The sequence below is a fragment of the Topomyia yanbarensis genome, chromosome 2, assembly GCF_030247195.1.
Source record: "Topomyia yanbarensis strain Yona2022 chromosome 2, ASM3024719v1, whole genome shotgun sequence".
NCBI classification, from domain to species: domain Eukaryota; kingdom Metazoa; phylum Arthropoda; class Insecta; order Diptera; family Culicidae; genus Topomyia; species Topomyia yanbarensis.
In genome coordinates, this window is record NC_080671.1 from 85,806,826 (window position 1) to 85,831,667 (window position 24,842).

Consider the following 24,842-nt stretch of genomic DNA (forward strand, 5'->3'; position numbering starts at 1 on the left):
CAACAAAGTGGCTCTTCAAGGTGACTTTGCGCGATATTGTGCAGCTCTTGTCTTTCTCTTTTACGTTTTCTAGTTTCCCTTTGTGCGGTCGTTCTGCACATCGCAGAGTTTTTGTGTTGCTCTATTTTACATCGGTGTATTTCGCTCTTTGTGCACATTGTGTGAGCAAATAACAAGCCTGAAACTAATCAATGCAAAATTATATTTCGAGCCACTTTTCTAAACATATTGCTAACTATTTCACAACATTTCGTTTCGTAATCTGCACCAACACATCGAACGGCAGCTTAAGTGTCAAATCGTGCTTGAACACAATATCCTCCGGTTTGATCTTGGAGCTGAATTTGAAGTTTCGCACCAGATGCACCATGATTATCTTCATAGCAAATATCGCATAGCGCCAGCCTGCAAGCAAAGAAAAGTGAGTTAACACACCACTCGCTTAACGCCACCAGCAATTTAATCTTATCGCTCTCACCGATGCAAATTCGATTACCACCGCTGAACGGCAGGTACCCAAACTGATGCCGGTCTTTCACCCGTTCCGGCAAAAAGTTCTCCGGATCGAACTTGTCCGCGTCCGGCCCCCAGACGTCCTTCCGTTTGTGCAGCTCCAGCAGACTCATTGCAAAAATGGTCCCCGGGGGTACTTTGACACCGTCGATCTCAATTTCGGCTATGTTTTCCCGTGCAATCTGTGGCACCGCCGTCCAGTGACGTTGCACCTCGCTCAGGAACATTTCGGTGTACGTGAGCTCTTTAATGTTCTCCGGACTGAAATCCAGCAGATCAGTGCCGATGGGAAAATGTTCGATTATTTCGGCGTACAGACGCTCCTGGACCTCCGGATAGAAGGACATGAACAGGCAGGAGTAGGCTGTCAGCAGACCGGCAGTGTCGGTTGCCTGTAGGTAGGAAGGGATCAATGTAGTTTTTGGTTGTGTCAGCTTCAAAGCTAATTTTTGTTTTTTTTTTTTTAGTTTTGATTGTCGACTGGTTCGATTATTCAGGTTAGTGGGTAGATCAAGCTATTAACTATTAACGCAGGGCAGTCCAGTCGTCAGTTGTCAAATACATTGGATCATTGTAGTTTTTGTTATCAGTTAACCTTACCCCAGTCATCGCAGCATAAACATTGTCGGTAATTTGTTTGTTGGTGTACGGTTTGCCATCTTCGTTGGTTGTAGTCAGCAGTTGATCTACAAGAATCTTGGGCCTGGTGCCATCTTCCTCAGAGTCACTAGTGTTATTGTTAACCTTTTTCAACAAATATTCCTTACGTTCCATTACGAGCTAAAATTAAAAAAAATATCAAACTTATTGAATAGTGAATAACTGTTTCGAGTATAGTAAATTTTTTTTCCTGAAATAATTCAAAAAGAACGAATTCAATATTTCAGTTATCATTGGTATCGTCGAAGTGCTGAAGGTAATTCAATTTTACCACAGAGAACAGACGTCCACCTTGAGCGTTAAAATTGCGTAAAAATCAACGACCTATTCAAAGGTAGATGGGATATCACCACCAGCTGCGCTTTTATATTAGGCAATCCATTAGACGTTTGTTTGACAATTCAGCGGTGGGTTCTGTCAACAAGTATACTCCTGCGAACAGAAAAACTCGTCCGACAAACAACTTTGTTAGTCCGATTCGTTTGATGTTTGATCGAATCAACGATATTGTCGGACGTCGCACCCCTCGGAGTAACGTGAGAATAAGTCAAGAAGGAATAATCAGCTGATCAGAAACGTCTCATGGATTGCCTAATTGCGCTTTCTTCATGTTCCTTCCCTCAAACATTTCTTTGAAATTTCCAAAGAATTTGATTCTATGTAGGTCAAATACTCGACAAACATATGATTACGGCCTAAAAGCCAACTGTCAAAATACACTTTTAATGAAAATTCCGGACAAACCGTTACTAGCTGAACACAGTTCACAACAGTTTATGAAAGAGAAAACTTTTCTCTTTCGTTTACTACCAACATCTGTGATTGGCATGAAACGGTTTGTCCAGAATTTCCATTCAAAGTGTATTTTGACAGTTGGCATTTAGGCCGTAATCATATGTTTGTCGAGGATATAAATCATTTTGCTATTGCACAATATTAATTTGAAACTTTTTTACATTTCTTACAAAAGAAAGGTATAGGCAGGGATGCATGAAGCACAGCACGAGAGCCTAACACGAGCTGAGCGGCCGCTTTGAACGAACTAAAAGCAATAAGCACTGACACCGCTTGTGCTAGGTAACCTTCGTGCTCGAGCTGTACGATTCGAAGAGCTAGCACAACGAGTTAGCACGATAAGCTAGCACCATGAGCCAGCTCGGTAAGCTGGCACGAGCAAGCTCGGTGAGCTAGCTCAGTGAGCTAGCACGAGTTAACTCAATGAGCTGGCACGGTAAGCTTGTCCGATGAGCTAGAACAGTGCAGTAGTGTAAGCTATGGAACGAAAGAATAGAACAAAACAAAAAAATATGCGTTGGTGAATGTGCGACAGGTTGCTGAAAAAACGATGCGGGCATCATTACTCACACTAACGCGTTGTTTTTTTGACATTAAAAATGTCTTACTCCACTATCTGGGGCTAGGTGTCATTCTAAAATCTAAACTATCTCCCATGTAACGAAACTATGTAAGGTTTGCACGCTTATAACTCCGATATTACAAAATGGATTTTAATCATTCATACACCAACCGATTCAGAAACACCTAACTTAAATATTGGTAATAATTTAAAATCTCCCCAATAAAAGTAGACTTTTAAAAATTGGTAAAATTAAAAAGTTCACGAAAAAGGGAAAATTACCATTCGTGATGCAGATTTCTCAGACACAGCCGTCATTAGAGGGTAGGTTAGTGGCTCAATCACAAACGAAAAGTCATAAATAGAAGCAACGCATGTCCGTTTAAATCAGTTGTTGCTCTTATCCCATATGAGCAACATCGTCTCCGGGCGATGCAATAAGCGCTATCGATTTTCGGCAACGTTGGCATTCGCATACACTCGCACCTAAGTGACTAAACCATATACGGTTAGTTTATAAATAGAGGTGACCCGTACCCGTTTGAATCAGTTTTTGTTCTTATGTCGAACGGGGAAGATCATGGCTGCAGTGTCTGGGCACTACAATAAGCGGTAGACGCTATGCATTTTCGGCAGCGGTTGCCGTGTGCGGATTTTTCGGGTACCAGCACGGTGTCACAGAATGATTTGCAAAGTGGGTGGGTGGGGTGGTTTGGATTTAATTCAATACGGTGTGTGCTGCTTAAGAGTGTTGCGTTTGAAAAAAGATGGGTGGGTAATGTCTGCGACATAACCGGAGAGATGTAGAATACATAAGGAACACGTTCTTCAAATATGTTGATATTCATTGGAATTTTCGGACAAAAGGTGATTTGGGCGAGGAATATTTCAAATTATTCTTTACAAAAATGATGGTGGTCCTGACAAGGACCGTTTTTGTTGGCGTTGTTGGCCTTGGTGGGGAGATGCGCTGGCTTCGATTTTCGTTGGATGCTTCTGACTTCTTACTATTTCCGGGCTTAGCTGTTGTCCAGGAGGTGATTCTGACATGATTGGTGTAGGTGTAGGTCGTCAACCGGTTATAATTTTTCAAGCGTTGTTTACATTTGAAATTAAACCACTGGATCAATTAAAAAAAGTATTGGTCTGTGATATGAAAAGTACGAAATATATCTTCGGGTTTCTGCATTGACGTTTTTGACAAATACAAGATCAATGCATGTGCCTGCAAGTGTAGTTGCTTGTGATGGATCAGAGATCAAACGAAGCTTGAAACATTCATTCATAAAATAAACAAATTTCAAATTCTCTTGTTTTGAAACATCTATGTTGAAGTCGCCTGAAACGACCATTGGAACATTCTGATTTCTAGACTAAATATTCTACATTAAAAGATGGGTGGGTAATGTCTGCGACATAACTGGAGTGTCGTAACTACACTTGTGACGTTAATCCAAATCTAATGATATGCAACGAAATTACGTTTGCATGTGAAATTTTCAAATGATTCGTTATAATTATGGTTAAAAATTCTAATTGGGAATTCTTTTCCATCACCAACTATTTTTCTTTTTTTCGAATCTACAGCATTCTTTGAAAATATTGTTGAAATGTTATTGATGAAAAACTGAAAATGCGTTTGGCAACACTGCTCACTAAATGGATGGTGGGAAGACGCACATTCGTTTTGATTATGCTAGTATTAGTAGCAGGAAAGAATGAAAAGGAACATAGCCCGAAAACGAGCAAGCGAGAGAGCGATAGTAATTCGTATTCGCTCTACTAAACTAAAAAAAGATGGGTGGGTAATGTCTGTGACATAACCGGAGCATCGTGACTTCACTTCGAGACGTTAATTTAAATCTAATGATTTATGCAGTTAATCAAAGGAGGCTGCCAAAAAGTTCGAATAAAAGCACGCGACTAGTGTACTTTGCACGTTCTATATTTTATCAACACTAGAGAGAATCGAAAAAATAATTCAAAGTGTAATAGCAACATGCAATTGTGGCAACACTGGCCATGGGATGGTGGGGAACACGCACATTCGTTTAATTTATGATGTATTAGCAGCAGAAAGGAATGGAAAAGCAGTGCGCGAAAACGAGCGAGGATAATTTAAATTCTCTTTCTATCCACATATCGTATTTCTAACCTACTTGCTGAAAATTGTTAAACACCTCAAATGGATATTTCAGTTTAACTCTTATTAGAACACAATTAATTGGTCCTGAAAAGAACCGTTTATTGTTTTATTGCGGGAGCATAATTCAGACGCACTCCCCGCGACACGGTGAGCCAGTTTAATATATTTGGCCTGAAAGTTATGCGTTTGGTGCAGTATTTTGCATTCTCGAACAAACCAGGCGCACTATTTTGCATTCTCGAACCAGTAGGCATCGTTGGCTTCTCGGGGCATCATTACGACTGAGGTTTGTAAGCGTAGCTCGACTTTGCAGTCCTGTACAATCTCACGAACCAGACGCTGGAACGATAGCCTACAGATTAGTTGCCCTTTAGTTGGGGCGAAATTCTTGCAGGGCGACAGTTCCGATGAGTCACCAGTAGCTGGGGCACTGTTTCCGTCCATCGCCATTGCCAACTGCTTTCCTTCGGTGGACTGGCTGCTTGCTAGTGCTTGAACGAATACGAATGATGAGAAAAACCGACTGACCAATATTCATATATAAACACACGAGAAAGCACTACTATCGCTCTCTCGCTCGTTTTCGTTCCATTCCTGCGCCTTTCCTTTCCGTTCGGCTACCAATACTAGCATAACCAAAACGAATATTCTGTCTTTCCATCGCCTTCAATGTAGTGGCCAGTGCTAGCAAACTTGCATGTTCAGTTTTTCAATAACAACATTCAAACAATATTTTCAAAGAATGTTACAGATTTGAAAAGAAGGAAGGAAAATATTTTCACAAATTTAAATTCTTTTGTGTTATTTGTTAGCGCTGATAAAGGCTATTTAGTTTGCTACTAGCAAGGAGCTGCACAAACAAATCGATTTATGCAGTTAATCAACGGAGGCTGCCAAAAAGTTCGAATAAAAGCATGCGACTAGTGTACTTTGCACGTTCTATATTTTATCAATACTAGAGAGGATCGATAAAATAATTCAAAGTGTAATAGCAACATGCAATTGTGGCAACACTGGCCATGAGATGGTGGGGGAACATGCACATTCGTTTAAGTTATGATGGTATTAGCAGCAGAAAGGAATGGAAAAGCAGTGCACGAAAACGAGCGAGAGAGGATAATTTAAATTCTCTTTCTTTCGTTCCACACATCGTATTTCTTATATAGACGCTGGAACGATAGCCTACAGATTAGTTGCCCTTTAGTTGGGGCGAAATTCTTGCAGGGCGACAGTTCCGATGAGTCACCAGTAGCTGGGGCACTTTATCGGACCGTCGTCATTGCCAACTGCTTTACTTCGGTGGACTGGCTGCTTGCTAGTACTTGAACGAATACGAATGAGAAAAACCGACCGACAGATATTTATATAATCGCGCTAATATGCACTACTATCGCTTTCTCGCTCGTTCTCGTGCCGTGCGTGAGCCTTTCCTTTCCGTCCGGCTTCTAATGGCCTAACCAAAGGAGTATGCCGTCTTTCCCCCACTAACTGCTCTCGTCAAGCAACCAAATACGAATAATCATAAAACAAACATGTAGTGGACCTATATATAAACTTTTCATTATTTTATTGTTCGGTTGGTCCACCATTTTGACGGCTCTGTGCGGGATGGGCTGAAAATTTTCACTTTTCCGAGTCGTTTTCGAAAGATTTTTCAAAACACAATTTTTTGTTATTAGTGCATGTTATACATACTTAAAATTTTAATACAGCATAGAGGAACATATTTTCAACAAATTGGCCTAAAAATCAAATCATTCTGTTAAGTATGATAAAAGTTATTAACGTTCAAAATCTGACGCGGTGCCGCAGCCGATATTTTGAAACGGGACCCCTATATTGAAAGCTTAAATGTATTCTACATTAAAAATATATTTATTTTTATGCATGCGTGTGCCTTGTAACTTGTTAATCCATGTTTACGGCGCTTTGAAGCTGCGTAGGGTAAAGAGCCTATTGGTTTTCATATGTTTCATATTTCGGTTATATGTGATATATATATATTTCGGTTATGTTTTTTATCAGTAAGGCATCTGACAACGTGCTTCTGTAGTTATTGCACTGTTCAGCAGCGTAGTATTTTATATAGGAGAGTACACTCAGGTTTTTTACGCGGATTTTGAAACTGAAAACCGCGTATCATTTACGCGGTTTTCATTTGCACGGCCTGTATTCCCTGCGTGAAAAATCTGAGTGTAATTGCATCGGAAACAATCACATTCCCAGCAAAACTTTTTGTTTTCTAATTTCAAACACTTTTGTTTCGTACTGCACACAACGGAAAATTTTAAAACAGAACTTACCGTCCCAGCAGCGGTTTAAGCGGGTGTTCTTTTTCGATTCAAATTCAAGCCATGTCTTAAGCGTTACTGGACTTAAAATTGTTTTCCCAGTTTATCCAGTCAGAGTGTCTGTCCTGCCCTATGTATTTAAAACACAGTTCTAATTGCGTTTTAAAGTTTACAACTAATAGAACGGTTGGGTATATTAATTTAAATTTAAAAAAAAATCTGTTTTACATTATGAAACACACCGCTGTACTGAAGATATAATTATGTCAGTCCTATTACCACATAAAACACCTATATAACATAAGACGCTGCAGAATTGGTTCAACAATACAATGTTTACACTACAGAGTTATAACATGTAATAATAATTATCAACAAGAAAAATGTCACCAAGATAGCATAAAAACCCGTTTTAACTGGTAGTGCGAACGTTGTATAACAATGTAATTTATCAAATAATTTCCTTTTTTCCACCACTAATCTATCAAGAAATACTTAACCTTAAGATTGTTTACTTAAGTTCATTAGTACATTATTGAAAATTTAAATGGAAAATGAAATTTCATATTTCATGGAGAATCTGTATATTTCCGTTGGCGGGCGTGGGCTTCCTCATCACAGTTCTCAATATGGAACTTTTCTTTTGAATATATGTTCTGGCCTATAGCCTATTTTTACTAGATGGATCAGCCAAATAACGCCAATCACCTAGTGAGACACTTGATTAATTGTAATAATAGATTACCGCTAAATGACCTTCAATAAATTATGTTGTAATGGGAAGGGTATATAGAAAATTGTAACATATGAAAACAGGCGAGTGAGCAAGAACGTGTCGATATGTGTGATAGATAAAATTCATTTGCACGCTCTTGAAAAAAGCTACATTTTTAATGTCACCGTGGTCGTGTCCTGTACACAACCCTTTAATTTTTATTCTGCTTTGCTATAGCTGAGCTATAGCTCCGTGCAGCGTGCCAGCTATCACCGTGCTAGCGAGGGCTCTCGCTCATCGGTGCTCGTGCTACTTGCTAACTCTAGCTCATCGGAAACCAGCGCAAGCACTAGCTCAATGAATTTAACGCTGACACATTATGAGTCAGTGCGCAGCAGTAGGACACGGAGTAGCACCGTTCTTGTGCATGCCTGGGTATAGGATTCGCTCAAACTTTAGAAACTGTTTTCGAGGCCCGGAGGACTGAGTCCCATATACCAACGAGTCAGCTAGGAAAATTAAGAAAATCTTTGTATGTGTGTATTGGCACTCTGTGGGACTCACCACTAAAAACACTCCTTACTCCTTTTCGTCCTTCCTCCCCATGGAACAACATCAAGGTACTACTTTGTGGAGGGTCCGTTGTGCTCTTTCTTCTGCTCTATCACGGAGCCTCACTTGATTTATGAAATAGCTCGACCTTTGAACTTTGATTTAACTCTTGACTCCTCGCTTGCTTCTTGTATTCTATTGTGGTTAGCTCTCGTCCCCATGAGCCGTTTAGATGCTGTTTCCATGAACCATTTAGCTCCTGTTTCCGTGAGTCATTCCGCTCCGAGCCTTATCACGATCTACTCGGATAGTCCCCGACAGTGAACTCACCCTACTCCGACTGATAGTTCCCCGACGGAGGCCTTTCTCCCCACACCGATACCAGCTTCTAGTCGGCGTCAGACCTAGCCTTCTCAAAGGCCCAGCCAGTGGGTGCTGATATCTGTCCAGCGATTCCGATTGGAGCATAGCTTCCGGTGGCGCCTCAACGACCCACTGCTAGCTAATCGAAGTGATCTACTCGCACTAATCCCCGGCGGTGTATCTAGCCTACTCACGACCTACCCGATGATTCCGGTGAAGCCTGACGTCCGGTTCACTGACGCCCCGACGACCTGAACCCGGTGCTACGCCGCGTACTACTCAACTCGTCCCCGGCGGTAGACCTAGTCTACACCGAAGCAGAGTTCCCCAGTGGCGGAATTTCTCTCGAAGCCCGATTTGTGGTTTCATGGCGGCTTTCTAGTCGTTGGCGCTTCTTTGTTGTTGCCTTTGCCACTTTCTCTGAGGCTCGAAGAGTATACTCGTAATCACTCCGTTGACAGCGTCCCAGATATGCTCGTCGTGACACATCTCTCGACGATATTGTCGACTGTCACACCAGGCATACACCTTCGAACCTAGGCCATTCGAAGACCACGTGTTCCGGTGTCTCTTGCACGTTCACGCACTCCGGACAAAGGGGTGACGAAGCATTCCAAAACCGAAACCGTACTTCGGAAGCATCCGTGCCCGGACAAAAACTGCGTCAAATGTACTTCCGTGCCTCTCCATGCCTTCTATGCACCCAAGCCGACACATTTGGGATGAGTCGGTGGGTCCACCTTCCTTTCTCTGCGTTGTCCCACTCTTGCTGTTACTTAGCCAACGAGTCTGCTCTGATCAGTCGTCTTACATTTCGCGCAATCCTCCTCTGGTAGCATTCCACGTTCTCAGCAAGTGTAACGCAGATGGGAATCATCCCGGCAATTACGTATACCGACTCCGAAAATATCGTTTTGTACACGCGACACGAACAACCATCGACTTGTTAACTTCTTCCGGTTCCGCTTTTATTTCAGTGCAGCAGCCCAGGCCGGTGCGCTATACCTCAGTATTGAGGATAAGACACCTACCAGGAGACGTCTCGTGCTGCCTCTTGCTCCTTCGATGTTCGGCATGATCCTTGCCAATTCGTTAATTGTCCTCGCAGCCTTCTCACATATATAATCGACGTTCCTGAACATGTCCGAAAACGCCAGCATCACGGTCGTCAGGGCCACGCTGACGATACCGTCCGGACCGTCAGCTTTCTTCGCTTTCAGCCCTTTTGCCACTATAAGGAGCTCGTCGTTCGATTGTCACCAGTATTTCCAACGTCTGCATCAACGTACGATGTAAGCGGTTGTCTCGTGCTTCGAGAAAAGACCCTCCACGAAAATTTTCAGCTGGCGTCTTTGGACCCTTGATCTTAGCCATCACAATTATACTTCTCCGTACAGCTCCTTATAACAGGTTGACTCACTAAGCACTAACTCGCATTTAAAAGCTGCCCTGACCGCCCGGAATGTTACATAACACTGTTCTCAGACTGCCTCAGATCTCACTCTCTGAACGCGTCTTCTGGCTTTAAGGCAGGCAGCACGGAGGATGCTGAGCCTTTCGTTCCACCAATACGCCAAACGGCGGCAATTTGACAGTCCTCACCTTCCGCGTCACAATGCAATTCCCCGACCAATGGTGTAGCGGATCACCTGGTGGGCACTATTTGTGTACTGCTCCACGGTTAGTGCATCCAGCATCCGGTTGCACTGCACTGGAGCCCACCATGAGGGAACATAACAGCTTCATACGAATACGCGCTATGCACTATTATTATTTCCTGATTCTACATCATATTATCATGATTTTATCTGTTCCACAATATTCCGCCACGTCACTCGGTCAGTTGCTGCTTGTCTCCAACCTCTCAGGTGCCCGATACTCGCCAGGTTCTGCTCCACTTGGTCCAGCCACCGGGAACGCTGCGCTCCTTTCCGTTTTGTACCTGCCGGATTGCAGGTGAAAACCAACTTGGTGGGGTTGTTGTCCGGCATCCTCACAACATGCCCCGCCCACCGTACCCTTACAGCTTGACCTACTTTCCGGATATTTGGCTCACCATAGAGTCGCACAAGTTAGTGGTTCATCCTTCTCCTCCACACGCCATCCTCCTGCACACCACCGAAGATCGTTCTCAGCACCCTTCTTTCGAAGACTTCGAGTGCTTGCAGATCCTCCTCGAGCATTGTCCACGTTTCGTGCCCGTAGAGGACCACCGGTCTAATCAGTGTGTTGTACATGGCGCATTTCGTGCGGTGGTGAAGCTTCCTGAATCTCAAAGTTTTGTGGATCCAATAGTAAGCACGACTTCCAGCGATAATACGCCTTCTGATCTCCCGGCTGGTGTTATTGTCCGCAGTCACCAATGAGCCTAGATAGATGAACTCGTCAACCACCTCGAACTCGTCGCCGTCGATCGTAATACTACAGCCCAAGCGCCCCTTATCGCGATTGGTTCCGCCAGCCAGCATGTACTTTGTCTTAGACACATTTATCTTCAGTCCTACTCGTGCTGCTTCGCACTTCAGTCGGGTATACAGATCTGCTACCGTCTCCTTGTTTCTACCGATTATGTCCACGTCCGTCGTCAGCGAAGCACACGAACTGTCCGGACCTCGTGAAAATCGTGAACCCCGCTCTTCGCATCAGACGTGCGTGTTTCAAACGGACTCGAGAGGCCGCCCGAAATTTTGACACAACACCTTACACCATCAATCGTAGCCTTAATCAATCTTGTCAGCTTCTCAGGGAAGCCGTTCTCGTCCATCATTTTCCATAGCTCCACACGGTCCACCGTGTCATATACGGCTTTAAAGTCGATGAACAGGTGATGTGTCGGGACCTGGTATTCACGGCATTTTTGGAGGATTTGCCGTAAAGATTTGGTCGTTTGTTGATCTGCCGTTGATGAAACCGGCATGATAACTCCCGACAAATCCATTCACCAGCGGTGATAGGCGCCAGAACAGAATCTGAGATAGCACTTTGTAAGCGGCATTTGCCACTGTGATCGCTCTGTAGTTTTCACAGTCCAATTTGTCGCCTTTCTTGTATATCGGGGTGATGACCCCTTCCTTCCACTACTTCGGTAGCTGTTCCCTGTCCAAGATTCTTTCGATTATTCGGTGCATACATTCCGTCAGATTCTCCGGACCCACCTTGAAAAGTTCCGCTCCTAGACCATCCTTACCAGCTGCCTTGTTGTTCTTGAGCTGTTGAATAGCATCGTTAGCCTCATCCATAGTGGGCACCGGTACATCCCCGTCAGCTGCGACACTGACATAATCGTCCTCCTCGAACGCCCGATTGTCCGCCTGCGCACCATTCAGATGTTCATTGTAGTACTGCCTCCACCTTTCGACCACCTCACGTTCGTCCGTCAAGATGCCACCTACCTTGTCTCTACACATTTCGGCCCGCGGCACAAAACCGTTGCGAGAGTCATTCAGCTTCTTGAACAACGCCCGCGTTCCCTGAGAGCGATACAGTAGCTCCATCTCCTCTTTCTCAGACTCTTCCAGGCGGAACTTTTTGTCCTGAAAAAGACGAGTTTGCTGTTTTCGCTTCCGTCGATATGACTCCACGTTCTGACGAGTGACTTGAAGCAACATCGCTGCGCGTGCTACATTCTTCTCGCCTAATATCTCTTGGTACTTGCCATCGAACCAATCGTTTCGTCTCTCTTTGTTGCGGTGATCTCCAGGTGTATCGGTGCAGAAAGCGGTGCTGGAAGAAGGTTCTCCTTATGGCCATGTTCTTGGAGGTGGCGAAATCGATTAGTCTTAAGCCGTTCTCGTTCGTCTGCTGGTGGGCGCTGAACCTTCCAATTACCGGTCTGTATTCCACCTCCTGGCCAACCTGCGCATTAAGGTCGCCGATGACGATCTTGACAACATGTCTTGGGCAGTGATCGTATTCACGCTCCAGCTGCGCGTAGAATTCGTCCTTGTCATCATCGCTACTTCCGAGGTGGGGACTATGCATGTTAATTATGCTGACGTTGAAGAACCGGCCCTTGATCCTCAACCTGAACATTCTGTCACTGATCGGCCACCATCCGATCACACGCTTTTGCATCTCCCCACCACCATAAAAACTGTTCCCAGCTCGTGCGTATTGCCCCAGCTCTGGTAGATGGTATGGTTTCCGCGAAAGACCCGCACCGTAGACCCCTTCCAACAAACCTCCTGCAGCGCCACCATGTCGAACTTGCGGTCTTTCACTATGTCGGCAAGTATGCGAGTGCTCCCGATAAAGTTAAGCGACCTGCAGTTCCATGTCCCATGTTTCCAGTCTCTTGTCCGTTTCCGTTGCGTCCGTCTGTGCCAATGTTGTCCATCCGAAATTTCTTGTTGAACTTCCTGAGCATGCTATTTTTATGGGCGGCTATCTAGGCCTGCGCCAACCTTGCAGTAACGCTGAAGGATCACGGGAGGAGAGAGATTTGGTCTAAGCGCTTATTTAAAGGCGACACTGGCTCGTCTTGTCAGGGCTACTTTAGGGCATTTGGTATTTAGGCCTAGAACGTGTAGAGCCCAGTACCTCGTCCTACCACACCCGCAGTCAGCCCCCGCTACACCACCTATGACCCGCCTGGTTGCTTGCAGCTCAGCTTCCCACATAGCGTTCCTCCACCACCACGGGGCCCGGGCAATGCACCATCTCTTGGATAGGGAAACCGCCCATCACTTGAATTGCCGCCATCCCTGCACTATCCACCACCCAGTTACTGTTATCGGGAGGAACAAGATGCAGCTCTGCGTTAATTGCAACGTTGCACTTCGTTTCTGTTGTTAACTGCCACAGCAGTTGCTGTGCAATGTCACAATGACAGAGATTAAACTGAGTTTTCTCCATCATCATTGTCCTCCCTTCGCCTTTTTGTACTCTGGGCTTAAGAAGCCTCTCGTAATGTGGTCCTTTCCACTGTCCTTTGTGCAGAGCAAGCACTTCGGTTCCTTAGTGCAGTCTCTTGCAATGTGTACTTTCTCCCCACATGTTCTGCACAAATCAGATCTGTCCGGGCCTTTACAGTTTGTTGTCCGATGGCCGAAACCCAGGCACCTGAAATACTTCTCCATTTGTTTAGTGGCTCTACGGAACGTAACGAGCACACCGACCATCCGACATTGATCTTACCGGTCGACATAAGCTAGTTGGCTGCGACTGGCGATAAGCGTATCGCTGCTGTCTGTATGCCACTATACGTCTTCCTCAACCTGATTCGCATCTGCTCTTTCTTCAGGTTACATTGCCCCATTAGTGCGCTCCTCACTTCGTCTTCCGTTGTGATCTCATCCAGATTCCTGCACTTGATCACTGCGTCTTGAACTATTGCTCTCACATTCGCTTCTCCTGCCACGAGCTCCGATAGGCCGAGCTCTTGATCAATGGATCCTGATTCAGTTCGAACAGCATCTCGCCTTTCTGAGTGCGCCTGTTTCTTACTATGTTCTCTCCCAGCTCCTTCAGATTGGGATCCTCTGTCACCCTTTTGAAGATCGCAATATACGTAACGCCGTCGTTTGCTTTGTCGACTAGAGTGTCTCCCCTATAGCTCTCCTGGTGCAACCGAAGCTCTTCTTTCTTCTTTTCCTTTTTTTCAGCCTTTTTTGTTCTGTTTTTTTCCTCCTGTCTTCTACGGTTTCTACGGATCGCCATCCACTGTTCATTTTTTGCTGTCTTTCCTTCCTGGACTTCTTCGTTTCCTCCTCCTCTACTGGTGTCTCCCTTACTCTTTTCACAGAACGAAAATACCGGTCACCCTTCGGCGTCTCATAGGTTTTTGCTTTCGCTATTTCCGTGACCTTCAGCATCTTTTCGGCGTTGTCAGCTCTCTCCTGTAACGCCATCTGTTCGCATTCGGCTGCTGCTGAGGCGGATTTTATGCTAATCACTAGATCCCAGATCTGTTCGTACACGTTGTCCTTGCTTTTCACAAATTCGTAGAGATCTTCGATTTTTTGCCTCAATTTCGTCATTTTAGGCAACCCAGTGTGCTGGTCTTCTTGGGTAATGTTTGGTTTCGGCACCTGAAACTAGCCGTCCTATTTGCAATTATCGCTCATATGAGTAAATGCGTCCGGATAATTTGCTACTGCGACAATAAAAACTCACATTTTCACACGAAAAGTTATTGGCACTCACACAACTTCTCCGGACAAAAATACAACGTGTTATTTCTCCGGATAAATAAAACCGCTGGAGAATGAGCGAATGAGTTTATCACGGTATCCTTTTTGCGCTCGCTGCCTTGCTGTCGTTATTCCAAAACACGAAAAAACAAGTCTATCGTACTGCTTTGCCACTCTTCTTTGAAATTAAGTGTATATTTTGACGTTTCTATTGATTTTCACGAAATTAAAATTTTATCACCTTCTCCGGTGAGAAGGAAAAAATCAAATAAATTTTATCGGGAAAATTATTCTCACGCTATTTGTGGGGATGGAGAATTTTGCACCTCATCTTATCTTGGAAAAGTTGGACATCAGATAAGCTTCTTCTTGCGTGAGTGAGAGAGAATTACAATGCCTGATGTGAAGACGATGAAATCTATGGGAATTCGTAACTGTTATGCAATCTTATGATAAGCGCCATTTAGCACATTTCGGGAAAAACGATTTTTAAACTTTGAGATTGAATATCTTGAAACCTATAAATGGAAGAAACTATTCAGAGAAGACAAATAATACACATATATATATATATATATATATATATATATATATATATATATATATATATATATATATATATATATATATATATATATATATATATATATATATATATATATATATATATATATATATATATATATATATATATATATATATATATATATATATATATATATATATATATATATATATATATATATATATATATATATATATATATATATATATAATCAAAGGTTGTTCCTTAGACATATCTTAACATGATTTAACAGGTGAATATAGCTCTAATCGCAATAGAAATTTTTTTAACTGGATTTTTATATAGAATAGAAACCAAGAAAAAATACTACTAATTTTCCTTGGTTTCGATATACTTTTCTATATGAAAATCCAGTTAACAAATTTTATATTGCGATTAGAGCTTTGATGATATGTGGGCATGTAGGGCCTATTAAATCAGAGTATTAGTGAACTTCCTATGGAAACATTGCAAAAACACGATTTTTGATTGGAGACACCTATAAATCATGTCCAAATTAAGCCATTTTGGCAAAAGTTCTTAAATTCACACCTAGAACAAAAATTTGAGCTGACCCAGGTATATTTCAAAACTTTTTCAAAATGTGGAGAGGTCTAATATATATATATATATATATATATATATATATATATATATATATATATATATATATATATATATATATATATATATATATATATATATATATATATATATATATATATATATATATATATATATATATATATATATATATATATATATATATATATATATATATATATATATATATATATACAGGGTGTTTGGTTCATGGTTAAGAACCTCTCGGGGGTGATAGACTGTCATATTTGGAGTAAAAAATTGTTCTACAAATACCATCAAATCTCAACCGTTACAGAGTTATTGAACTTTATGTGTAAAAAACTTATTTGTCTTAAAATACCTCTAACTCAAAAAGTATACTTTGTATTTCAAATATTTTAGGTCCACTGGGAAGGTGAGAAAATTTTGCATTGAGTGATGTCCTCACATGTTTCAACTAATAAGTTTAAGTAGCCTTTTCAAATTAATTTAATGAAAATTAAACAATTTTAATCGATTTTTCGTTCATTTCTTGAAAATCCTAATAGTTAACCTCATCATTTTAATAATTCAGATTGTTAGTCTTGAAGAGCTGCATAATTCGTTCTTTGACAGGATATACTTACCTTTTCTTATTTTCATGAGTTTGGGTTATTCAACTTGGATATTTTTATCTCATTTTCACTAATATCAGCTCTAATTGAAAAAGTATGGCACTTATTGTACTTTTTTTTTCTTTTTATTCGAAAGCCAGGAAAATTTTACAGAGAAAAATGTATTAATACCTTTCAGTTAAGTGAATTTAGTATTCTTTTAGAAATAAATTAGTTTAAAGTTAGTGCTATTATTAGCATTTTCATTAATTTTCTTAAAATAGTAAATAATAATCATCACCATTATTATCATGGAAATAATGCATCTCAGCAAGTTCTACAGTTCTCTCTTTGACTCCATTCAATTATCTCTTTTGGTTTCGACACAAAATCGTTTTTATCACATCGTTTCATATGCAAAAATAACGATTTCGAACTAGAGCTTCCATTTCCCGACGGTTTTCAGTTTCCCGGGATTCGGGAAATAAATAATAAATTTCCCGGGAAATCCCGGGATCCCGGGAATACAGAACTTTTATTTTTAAAGGTGAGTGTCTTGAAAACAAAAAAAATAAATTGAAGTTTTCAAACCCGTTTGATTGCATGTATATCTGTCCTAAAGCAGTTGTCAGAAGATGGCGATTTGGTGGCCTACACATTATTCAATCATTTGATAATTCTTCAATAAGTTTACGCAACATCAACTTTTTCTTGGCTATATGTATAATAGACCTCTCCACATTTTGAAAAAGTGTTGAAATATACATGGGTCAGCTCAAATTTTGGTTCTAGGTGCGAATTGAAGAACTTTCGCCAAAAATGGCTTAAGGTATAACCTAAATTTTGGTAATTACGATTACGATTGGGACGATATACTAAACGCAGGTTCTGGAGTTACTGTCCAAAATTGGATTTCGTTGTTCTGATACGATGGTATGTGATCAATTTAATGCAAAGCATCTTCTTTGGTAATTTTGAATGATGAGATTGAGCTGCTTCAGGGCTGTGTGCAGTTACTTCCGATCAAATGAGAAAATGTTATATATGGAATCAATTTCCGTCACAGTAGGACCAGCATCATTTCGAATTAAGTGTGAATCAAAATCAAGCAGATAATGGACGAACTGTGCAGCGATGGATGAAGCCTACCATCGATTTCCGGTTACGGGCAAGTATCTAGATTGCTTGATCGTATCCCTTCAAAAATCTTGCCTGCATCCTTGAAAGCGACATTCAAAGAGTTTGGATGCACATGATATTGGACAGATACAACGTTATGTATTTCTTTTCATGCATCCAAAAATTTACTGATATTACACTGCCGCTATAAGCATAACTGTCCCATGTGCTATGGGTTTTCCTATACACATGGGACAGTTATGCGTATAGCGGCAGTACAGTTATGGCATAACAAATAAGATGAAATATGCATTCGATGAACCGACCAAATATTTCTGCAGACGTTCTAGAAGCATTCCCTATTTTAAATAGCGTTTGCATTAAGCATGATATCACTACAAACCATCCCAAGTTTTGAAGCAAGCACACATCGATTTTTTAAGAAAATAACGCAATTTCCATTACTAATTTGATTGCAAGCCCTTTCATTCAAGATCTAACTATTAAAATAAACTATAAAAAGAACTGTTAAAAAATCTGATCAATCGGCTCATCGGTTGCTGAGATATCGTGCGCATCACTGTACTGTAAGGAAATGCTTCGGTACAACGGCCGGGAAATTAATCCATTTTTGAATGAAAAAATCAACATTCTTTAGCTGTGTTTTGAGAATGGCTTTGACTATATACCTAAAAACACGAAAACATATCAGTGAGCCTAAAGATCCACTGATCTGCAAATCAATGAGCCTAAAGATCTACTGATCTGCAAATCAGTTGGGAAAGCACAATCTGCATTCACTACTTACTCTAAATGTTTGCTGGTGAAGATATTTCCTACAGAATTTCATTCGCAGAACCTAAGTCTTTTGGAATAAATTAAATTTCTTTTTCCCAGGATTCCCGAATCCCGGGAATGAGAAAACACGATTTCCCGGGAATCGGGAATCCCGGGAAATTCGAAAATCCCGGGATTCCCGGGAAATAAATTCCCGGGATGGAAGCTCTATTTCGAACCCACTACATTTGTGGCCAGCTCATGCTGTGTTAACTATTAAACAGCAGCAAAATGAAAAGAGATATAGACAAAGTTTCAAATAAAAAGTTATAGAGAACATTAAGGGGCATCAAACGAACAATAGTAACGATAAATTTTGTTGATTAATAAATAGAATAATTAAAAAACTCTCCAAAAACACATTTGATTTTTGAGTTATTTCGTTAGTAAAAAATTATTTAGTACACTTAACTAAAAGATATTTGTACATACACTGATAGGACATTTTCTCAGCTTTCCAATAAAATCTTGTAAATAACGATATAAAGTATATTTTTCAGATTAGAGCCTTTTAAGCACTTGCAAGTCGGTTACAGGAAAAGTATAGTAATGAAATTACAAAGAAATGAGAAGAGATAGGAATATGTCGTCCAAGAACAAATTATGAATCGTCCTAAAACCCAACTTTTGGATAATGGATATTGCTATAATCATACTTCATTATTTCGAGAAATTTAGCAAAAATCTCCTGAAAAACGCTAACTTTCAACTACTTTACAGCTAAAAGGTAATTAAAACTAATTAACTAGAAGATATGAGAACACCATTGAATAGGAAATTTTCTCACCTTTCGAATGGAACTAAATGATTTAAAATACAAAGTATACTTTTAAAGTTAGAGGTATTTTAAGACAAATAAGTTTTTTACACAAAAAGTTGAATAACTCTGTATCGGTTGAGATTTGATGGTATGTGTAGAACAATTTTTTCTCCAAATATGACAGTCTATCACCCCCGAGAGGTTCTTAACCATGAACCAAATACCCTGTATACAGTAATGTTTCGATTATATCACTATGCGTTTATATCAATACTCGTTTATATCACCCTCGATTATATCACGGTTTTATCTCGTTTATATCACGCTTTTTGAAAAACAGACAAGGCACACTACGTTTTGATCCAATTAAGCCACATGTTGTGTCCTGGCACTTTTAGGATTTTTTACAAATGATTTGCTTGTTTACATGTAGGGTAATGAGCCTATTATTGGGTTTCGGACTATTTCGTTAAGGATTTATATATGATAAGGTCGGGACTTTTTTATTCTTTTATCTTGAAATATAAATTCTTAAGAAAGTATCTGAAATTTTTATAGAGGTGTAAGTAGTAGAAATAAAGTCATAGTGCTGTTAATCTTGTTCCCATAAGAATAATCTCGAAGTCATGTTTTACTACGACGTTGTTGCAATGACTAGGATTGCCGAAATATCTTTCGGCCGATTCCAATTTTAGTTTTGAATTCTTCGTTACTTATTTGCTGTGTCCTTAAGGGACCGAATGGAGGAACCGTCTGGTATAGCAGGTAATAAAATCGACTTCTTTTTTAAATTGGTAGTTATCCGCAGGAAAATCTAACAAAATAATGAGAAAAACAAAATATGCAAGGTATGGTAGGTATGCAGAGATATGCGTTTTCTTTTGAATTGATGTGAATACTTTTGTTTAGATAGGACAACATCAACAATTGGAGATGGGACTATTTCTATGGATGTTGAAACAACGAGAACTGAATCGTAGGTTCTTCGAATACACTGATTTTAATAGTTAAGATATTTGTCCAAAACCTTAACGTGCCAGATTCCTTCAAGTTTAGTTTTGGGTGGTTCAACAATTTTAAGAAATGGTACGGGATACGTAAAGTGATGCCATACCGTCTTACCCAATGCGTTGAAATGGGTAGTGTGATATTAGAAACATGGCAAAAATAGGCTCATTACCCTAGTATTATTTATTCTTTTGACGAACTTTAACTTTTTATTACTTTTTGTTTATAGAAATACATGGGTTACTGCTTGAATGTAATTTTTTATTTTGTTTTGAATATATTACGCTTCAAATATATCACGCTAAAATACAGACCGATGATATGATATAATCGAAACATTACTATATATATATATATATATATATATATATATATATATATATATATATATATATATATATATATATATATATATATATATATATATATATATATATATATATATATATATATATATATATATATATATATATATATATATATATATATATATATATATATATATATATATATATATATTCTGCATTAATCGGAGATTACGGAGATTAACTATATATACAGTTTTTGCCAAAAATGTAAACAAAAGTCACACGTGTCATAACGTATGAGGAATGAAGTTTGGACAACCCTTCCAGCATTAAAACAAAAATGCAACCCTGAGCAAGGCTCTATACTAAACGTCATACTCTATAGAGGCCTTCGATTTCAAAATGGCGTCAAAATCAATTTCTGGCGCCTGCTCGTCAAGACTATTCCAGAAATACCCAAAATGATTGGGTTATAGCGAATTTCTTTAAACTGGAAGTCGCCGTCTTGGATTTAAAAATGGCGTCAAAAATCAATTTCTTGCTCCTACTCGTCAAGTGCATTCCGAAAATACCCATATTGTTGAGGTGCGGGCCATATGGAGCCTTCCAGACCCGTCTCTTCCATCTTTCCGATGTTCTAAGTCTTTTGCACTCAAAACCGTGTTAATTGCGAAATCCGCGCAAAAAAAACTGCTAAAATTCTTTTAAGTTCTTTGTAGACTGAATTTTTTCCAGGAAAAAGTCTAAGTCTTTTGAATTCAAAAGGACTTAAAATATTTTTGCGAAATCCGTGCAAAATAACCTCCAAAAATATTCTAAGGGTTTTTTACGAGTATTTTCGAATTAATGCGTTTTTTACGCGGGGAAAACCCGCCCTTGTTAAAAACTGCGTAAAAAACCGCATAAAAAACCTTGGGTGTATATGAAGCGGGTTTTACGAAGCATGAGTAGACCGACAGACCGTGCGACTTTTATTTTCGGCCGCTCATTTGTTGCTCACCCCATAGAAAATTTGACAGCAGCGAAATTGCACACTCGACCGACGGAATCGGGGGTCTTCGAGATCGACCTATTAATTTACCGACTTAATCGGATTACGTCGGATGTATTTGCGAATTAACATATTAATCGGCAGATTTAATCCATGTAAATCTGGTGCTCGATTTAATCGACTGAGACATCGGTTGGGAACATAGAAACATGATTTAATTGACATATTATTCAACAGACGAAATCGGTTTGCTTATTGACAGCGAGATTGACAAAACCAGTGGTCTGAAGTTTTATATTTCAAATATTATATTTTGAATTGCACGCGCAATGGAAAATATTCCGATTATAATTTCGGAATACGAAAGTTATTCGGTAATCGGCTAGTTTTGGGGAAGTATCAGTTGCATTGTTTTCCGTTTGTATTTTTATAATATTCCGTATTCGTATTAGCAACCGTCGAGATTTTGTGACTTCCTCTAACAGCGGAACAGATACTAGACTGTCTACGGTTATGCATTCAAACGTGTTTTAACGTTGCCTATTTAAGACTGGTGGAGCTAATTTTTATTTTATGTTTTCCAGTGAATAGCTTCTGCAGTGAATGCTGGTGCCAATTGCTAGTGCTAGTTCAAAATATGTACTGACCTCCCTTCATAACAGCTAGCGAGAAAAAAATTCACCAATAAATTCTTCTATTCCAATATTCTTCTGTGCTTATTTTCAGAAATTCCCGAAGCAAACTAGGTTCCGTTTATTTATGAGTATCGATAGGGTTGCCACCCCTCCGGGTTTGGCCCGGAGACTCCGGTTTTCGGAAGCGATCTCCGGGCCTCCGGGTTTTACATCAATTTCTGCGGGTTTGCTGAGAAGAAGCATAATTTATTTTTTTTTTTTTGAATTACACTTTACACTTTTTATTGACAAATCACTTTACAAAATATTTAAAAAGTCTACGTTAACTATTACTCTGGTTCAGATTTATTTTGCCCGAGTAATCCTTCATTTCAAGGTGGCGAAAATGAGTTCACCAAATATTGCGGATTTCTTCCACAAAGCAATGAAAATGAAAAACAAATACAAATCAAGGAAAGTAATATTTCGCTATATGCTACAATTGGAATATTGCATCCCACTAAGTCGTTCAAAATAATCTGAAAAAGTTATTTTGCAGTAATTTTACCAAATCAATTCACTGTTGGTGGTGCTTATAACCAGCTGCACCACGGTATGACATTTGTTCTAATCCAACTGACTAGGTCAACATCAATCGAGTTCTTCCGGTGTTGTTGGCACTCCTTCGGCGACCCTTAAATGTTGGTTAGGTAGGTGAGTTTTGTCCCTTAGTTGCGACTTCTGGTGATGAATAACCTACACCACATAGTGCTTTCCATGTAATGCCGCAGCCCTGCTAAAGTTAGTTATGGAGGAGAGCAATGCTCGTTCGACTTATCCTCCACAGCGAGAGTAGCTGGTGCTTTTGTATTCCTGGCACTTAGTAGGGGAAGTAAAATACCACACCATATTAAACAGACAAAACCGTTCTAAAACGTGAAAAATTTACAGCTTTATTTTAACGTAGTAATAAAAAGCTATTAAAGTGGTCTAAAATGCCGAGCAATCGCCGCTTTGATTTCAATTTCTGTCTTGTTCCACTCAAAATCCAACAACCCCCCCGCGGCTGTCAGTGAAAATCTCCGGGTCAAAGTCTACCCAGAGGTGGCAACCCTAAGTATCGATAAATGCCGCAGCCCATTTAATTGTTTTGCATCCACCGATTTAGTCGTGTTACGTCGACTGATTTCGTCGGTTGTTTCGTTGACATACGCCCATGTTGAACTCTCATAAGAGTCGGTGCAACAATCTATAAATTAGTCAGTTTTGAAGTCGGCCGATACAGCCGACGAAAACCGATTTCATCGTAGGGAAAATCGGGAGGATTTTTATAGGGCAATTAAACTTTCGAAGAAAATTTATTATTCAACTATATTTGTGAATGTTTGCTACACACAGTCTAATTTGCACTTCTGTGAGCAACGTTAGTTTAGTTCGCGTTTCGGAAGCAGATGATTTCCTATACTTTTAGAAGGAGCTCAACACTGGTGAATTTTATGCTCGGATTTTAGGAGCCTTAGAACTGTCAAATTATCAATCAGTGAAATTCTACACTCTTCTGAACAACATACCTCAGTATAGTAATCGACGACAGCCTTCCTGGCCTCATTACACTCCTTATAGAGCTTCGTAAAGCGATACACAAAATCTGGATACAGATGAACAGTCATCATTCTTCTCGATGCCCGCTCGGAAGCTCTGAAACGAAGCACCACATTTTTCTTTTAGCACAATCACACAATCCGCACAAGTCATCCGGTAGCCAATGGGAAAAAATCCTTCCACAATAGAGTTACACGCGAAGGCAACACTCACATATCCAATGCCTGTTTGAACTCCCGTTTCCCTTTCCTGTCAAGGATGTCTCTTCCAAGGGTTGTCCCGCAAGCCATCTCAACGGTACAGAGGGCCGTATACTTATGCATATTGACCGTTGCCCCATCCTCACACTCGTTCAAACTGGCCAGCATCTTCTCGGCACACCTCACAAACACGGGAATAAAACTGTTAACGACCCGTTGATTGAAGCATGGATTCAGCCGCTTCCGTGCTGCCTTCCAAATGTGATCTGTAACGAGTTGTGGAAATCGATCAGCACTTTCCAAGTACAACCACCGCCAACCGGTGCATTACATTTGGCAGTGAAGAGTCCTTCACCGAACCCGGCATACTCGTAGAGAAATGGTTTCTCCAAACAATCCGGACTCGTTAAAATCTGTTGAATCAAATCCGGATGACTGGTAATGAGCAAAAGTCTTGGTCCTGCCCAGGCTTTGGACATCCTGTCGGACAAACGGAACGCGCGTTTTATCACATCAAATCTCTCCACGTCGGTTTTTCCAACCATCAGCAGTGCATTTCCGACCAGGGGATAGGCTGGCTGCAACGTGGGCCATTTATCCGCGAATCTATGCTGCCTCCGATGGATCCAGTACAGCAATCCACTCAGAATGGAAATTGCGGAAGTCAACACTAGCAACAACATGGCTCTGAACTAGGTTCCGTTCTACTCAAAGCACCACGCGATACTGCGGGCAAGCTGGGCGAGACCTTCAGATTTTGTTTGGAAAATGAAAATTCTCGATGGCATGCGTGCCGGTGTTGATGACTGGCTAAATATGCTTCTGAGTAATTTAGTGGTACATATGTATGTACAACAAAGAAAACAACTCAAGTCAAAGCACTCGTAAGGTGCCAATATTATAATACATTCAAATATGTTGAATCTTGGCCA

At 40.5% G+C, this 24,842-nt stretch overlaps 1 protein-coding gene across 1 annotated transcript; it reads right to left on the reverse strand.

The window, feature by feature from the left end:
* Positions 1–235: 235 nt before the first annotated feature.
* Positions 236–24,605, reverse strand: LOC131679570 (probable cytochrome P450 313a4). The gene is made up of 6 exons (XM_058960308.1): positions 24,242–24,605; positions 23,924–24,176; positions 23,680–23,806; positions 1,114–1,293; positions 479–905; positions 236–405 (listed from the first exon to the last, which is right to left on the reverse strand). The coding sequence occupies exons 1-6, from the start codon at positions 24,591–24,593 to the stop codon at positions 236–238; spliced, it is 1,509 nt and encodes a 502-aa protein (XP_058816291.1). The 5' UTR covers positions 24,594–24,605.
* Positions 24,606–24,842: the final 237 nt, after the last annotated feature.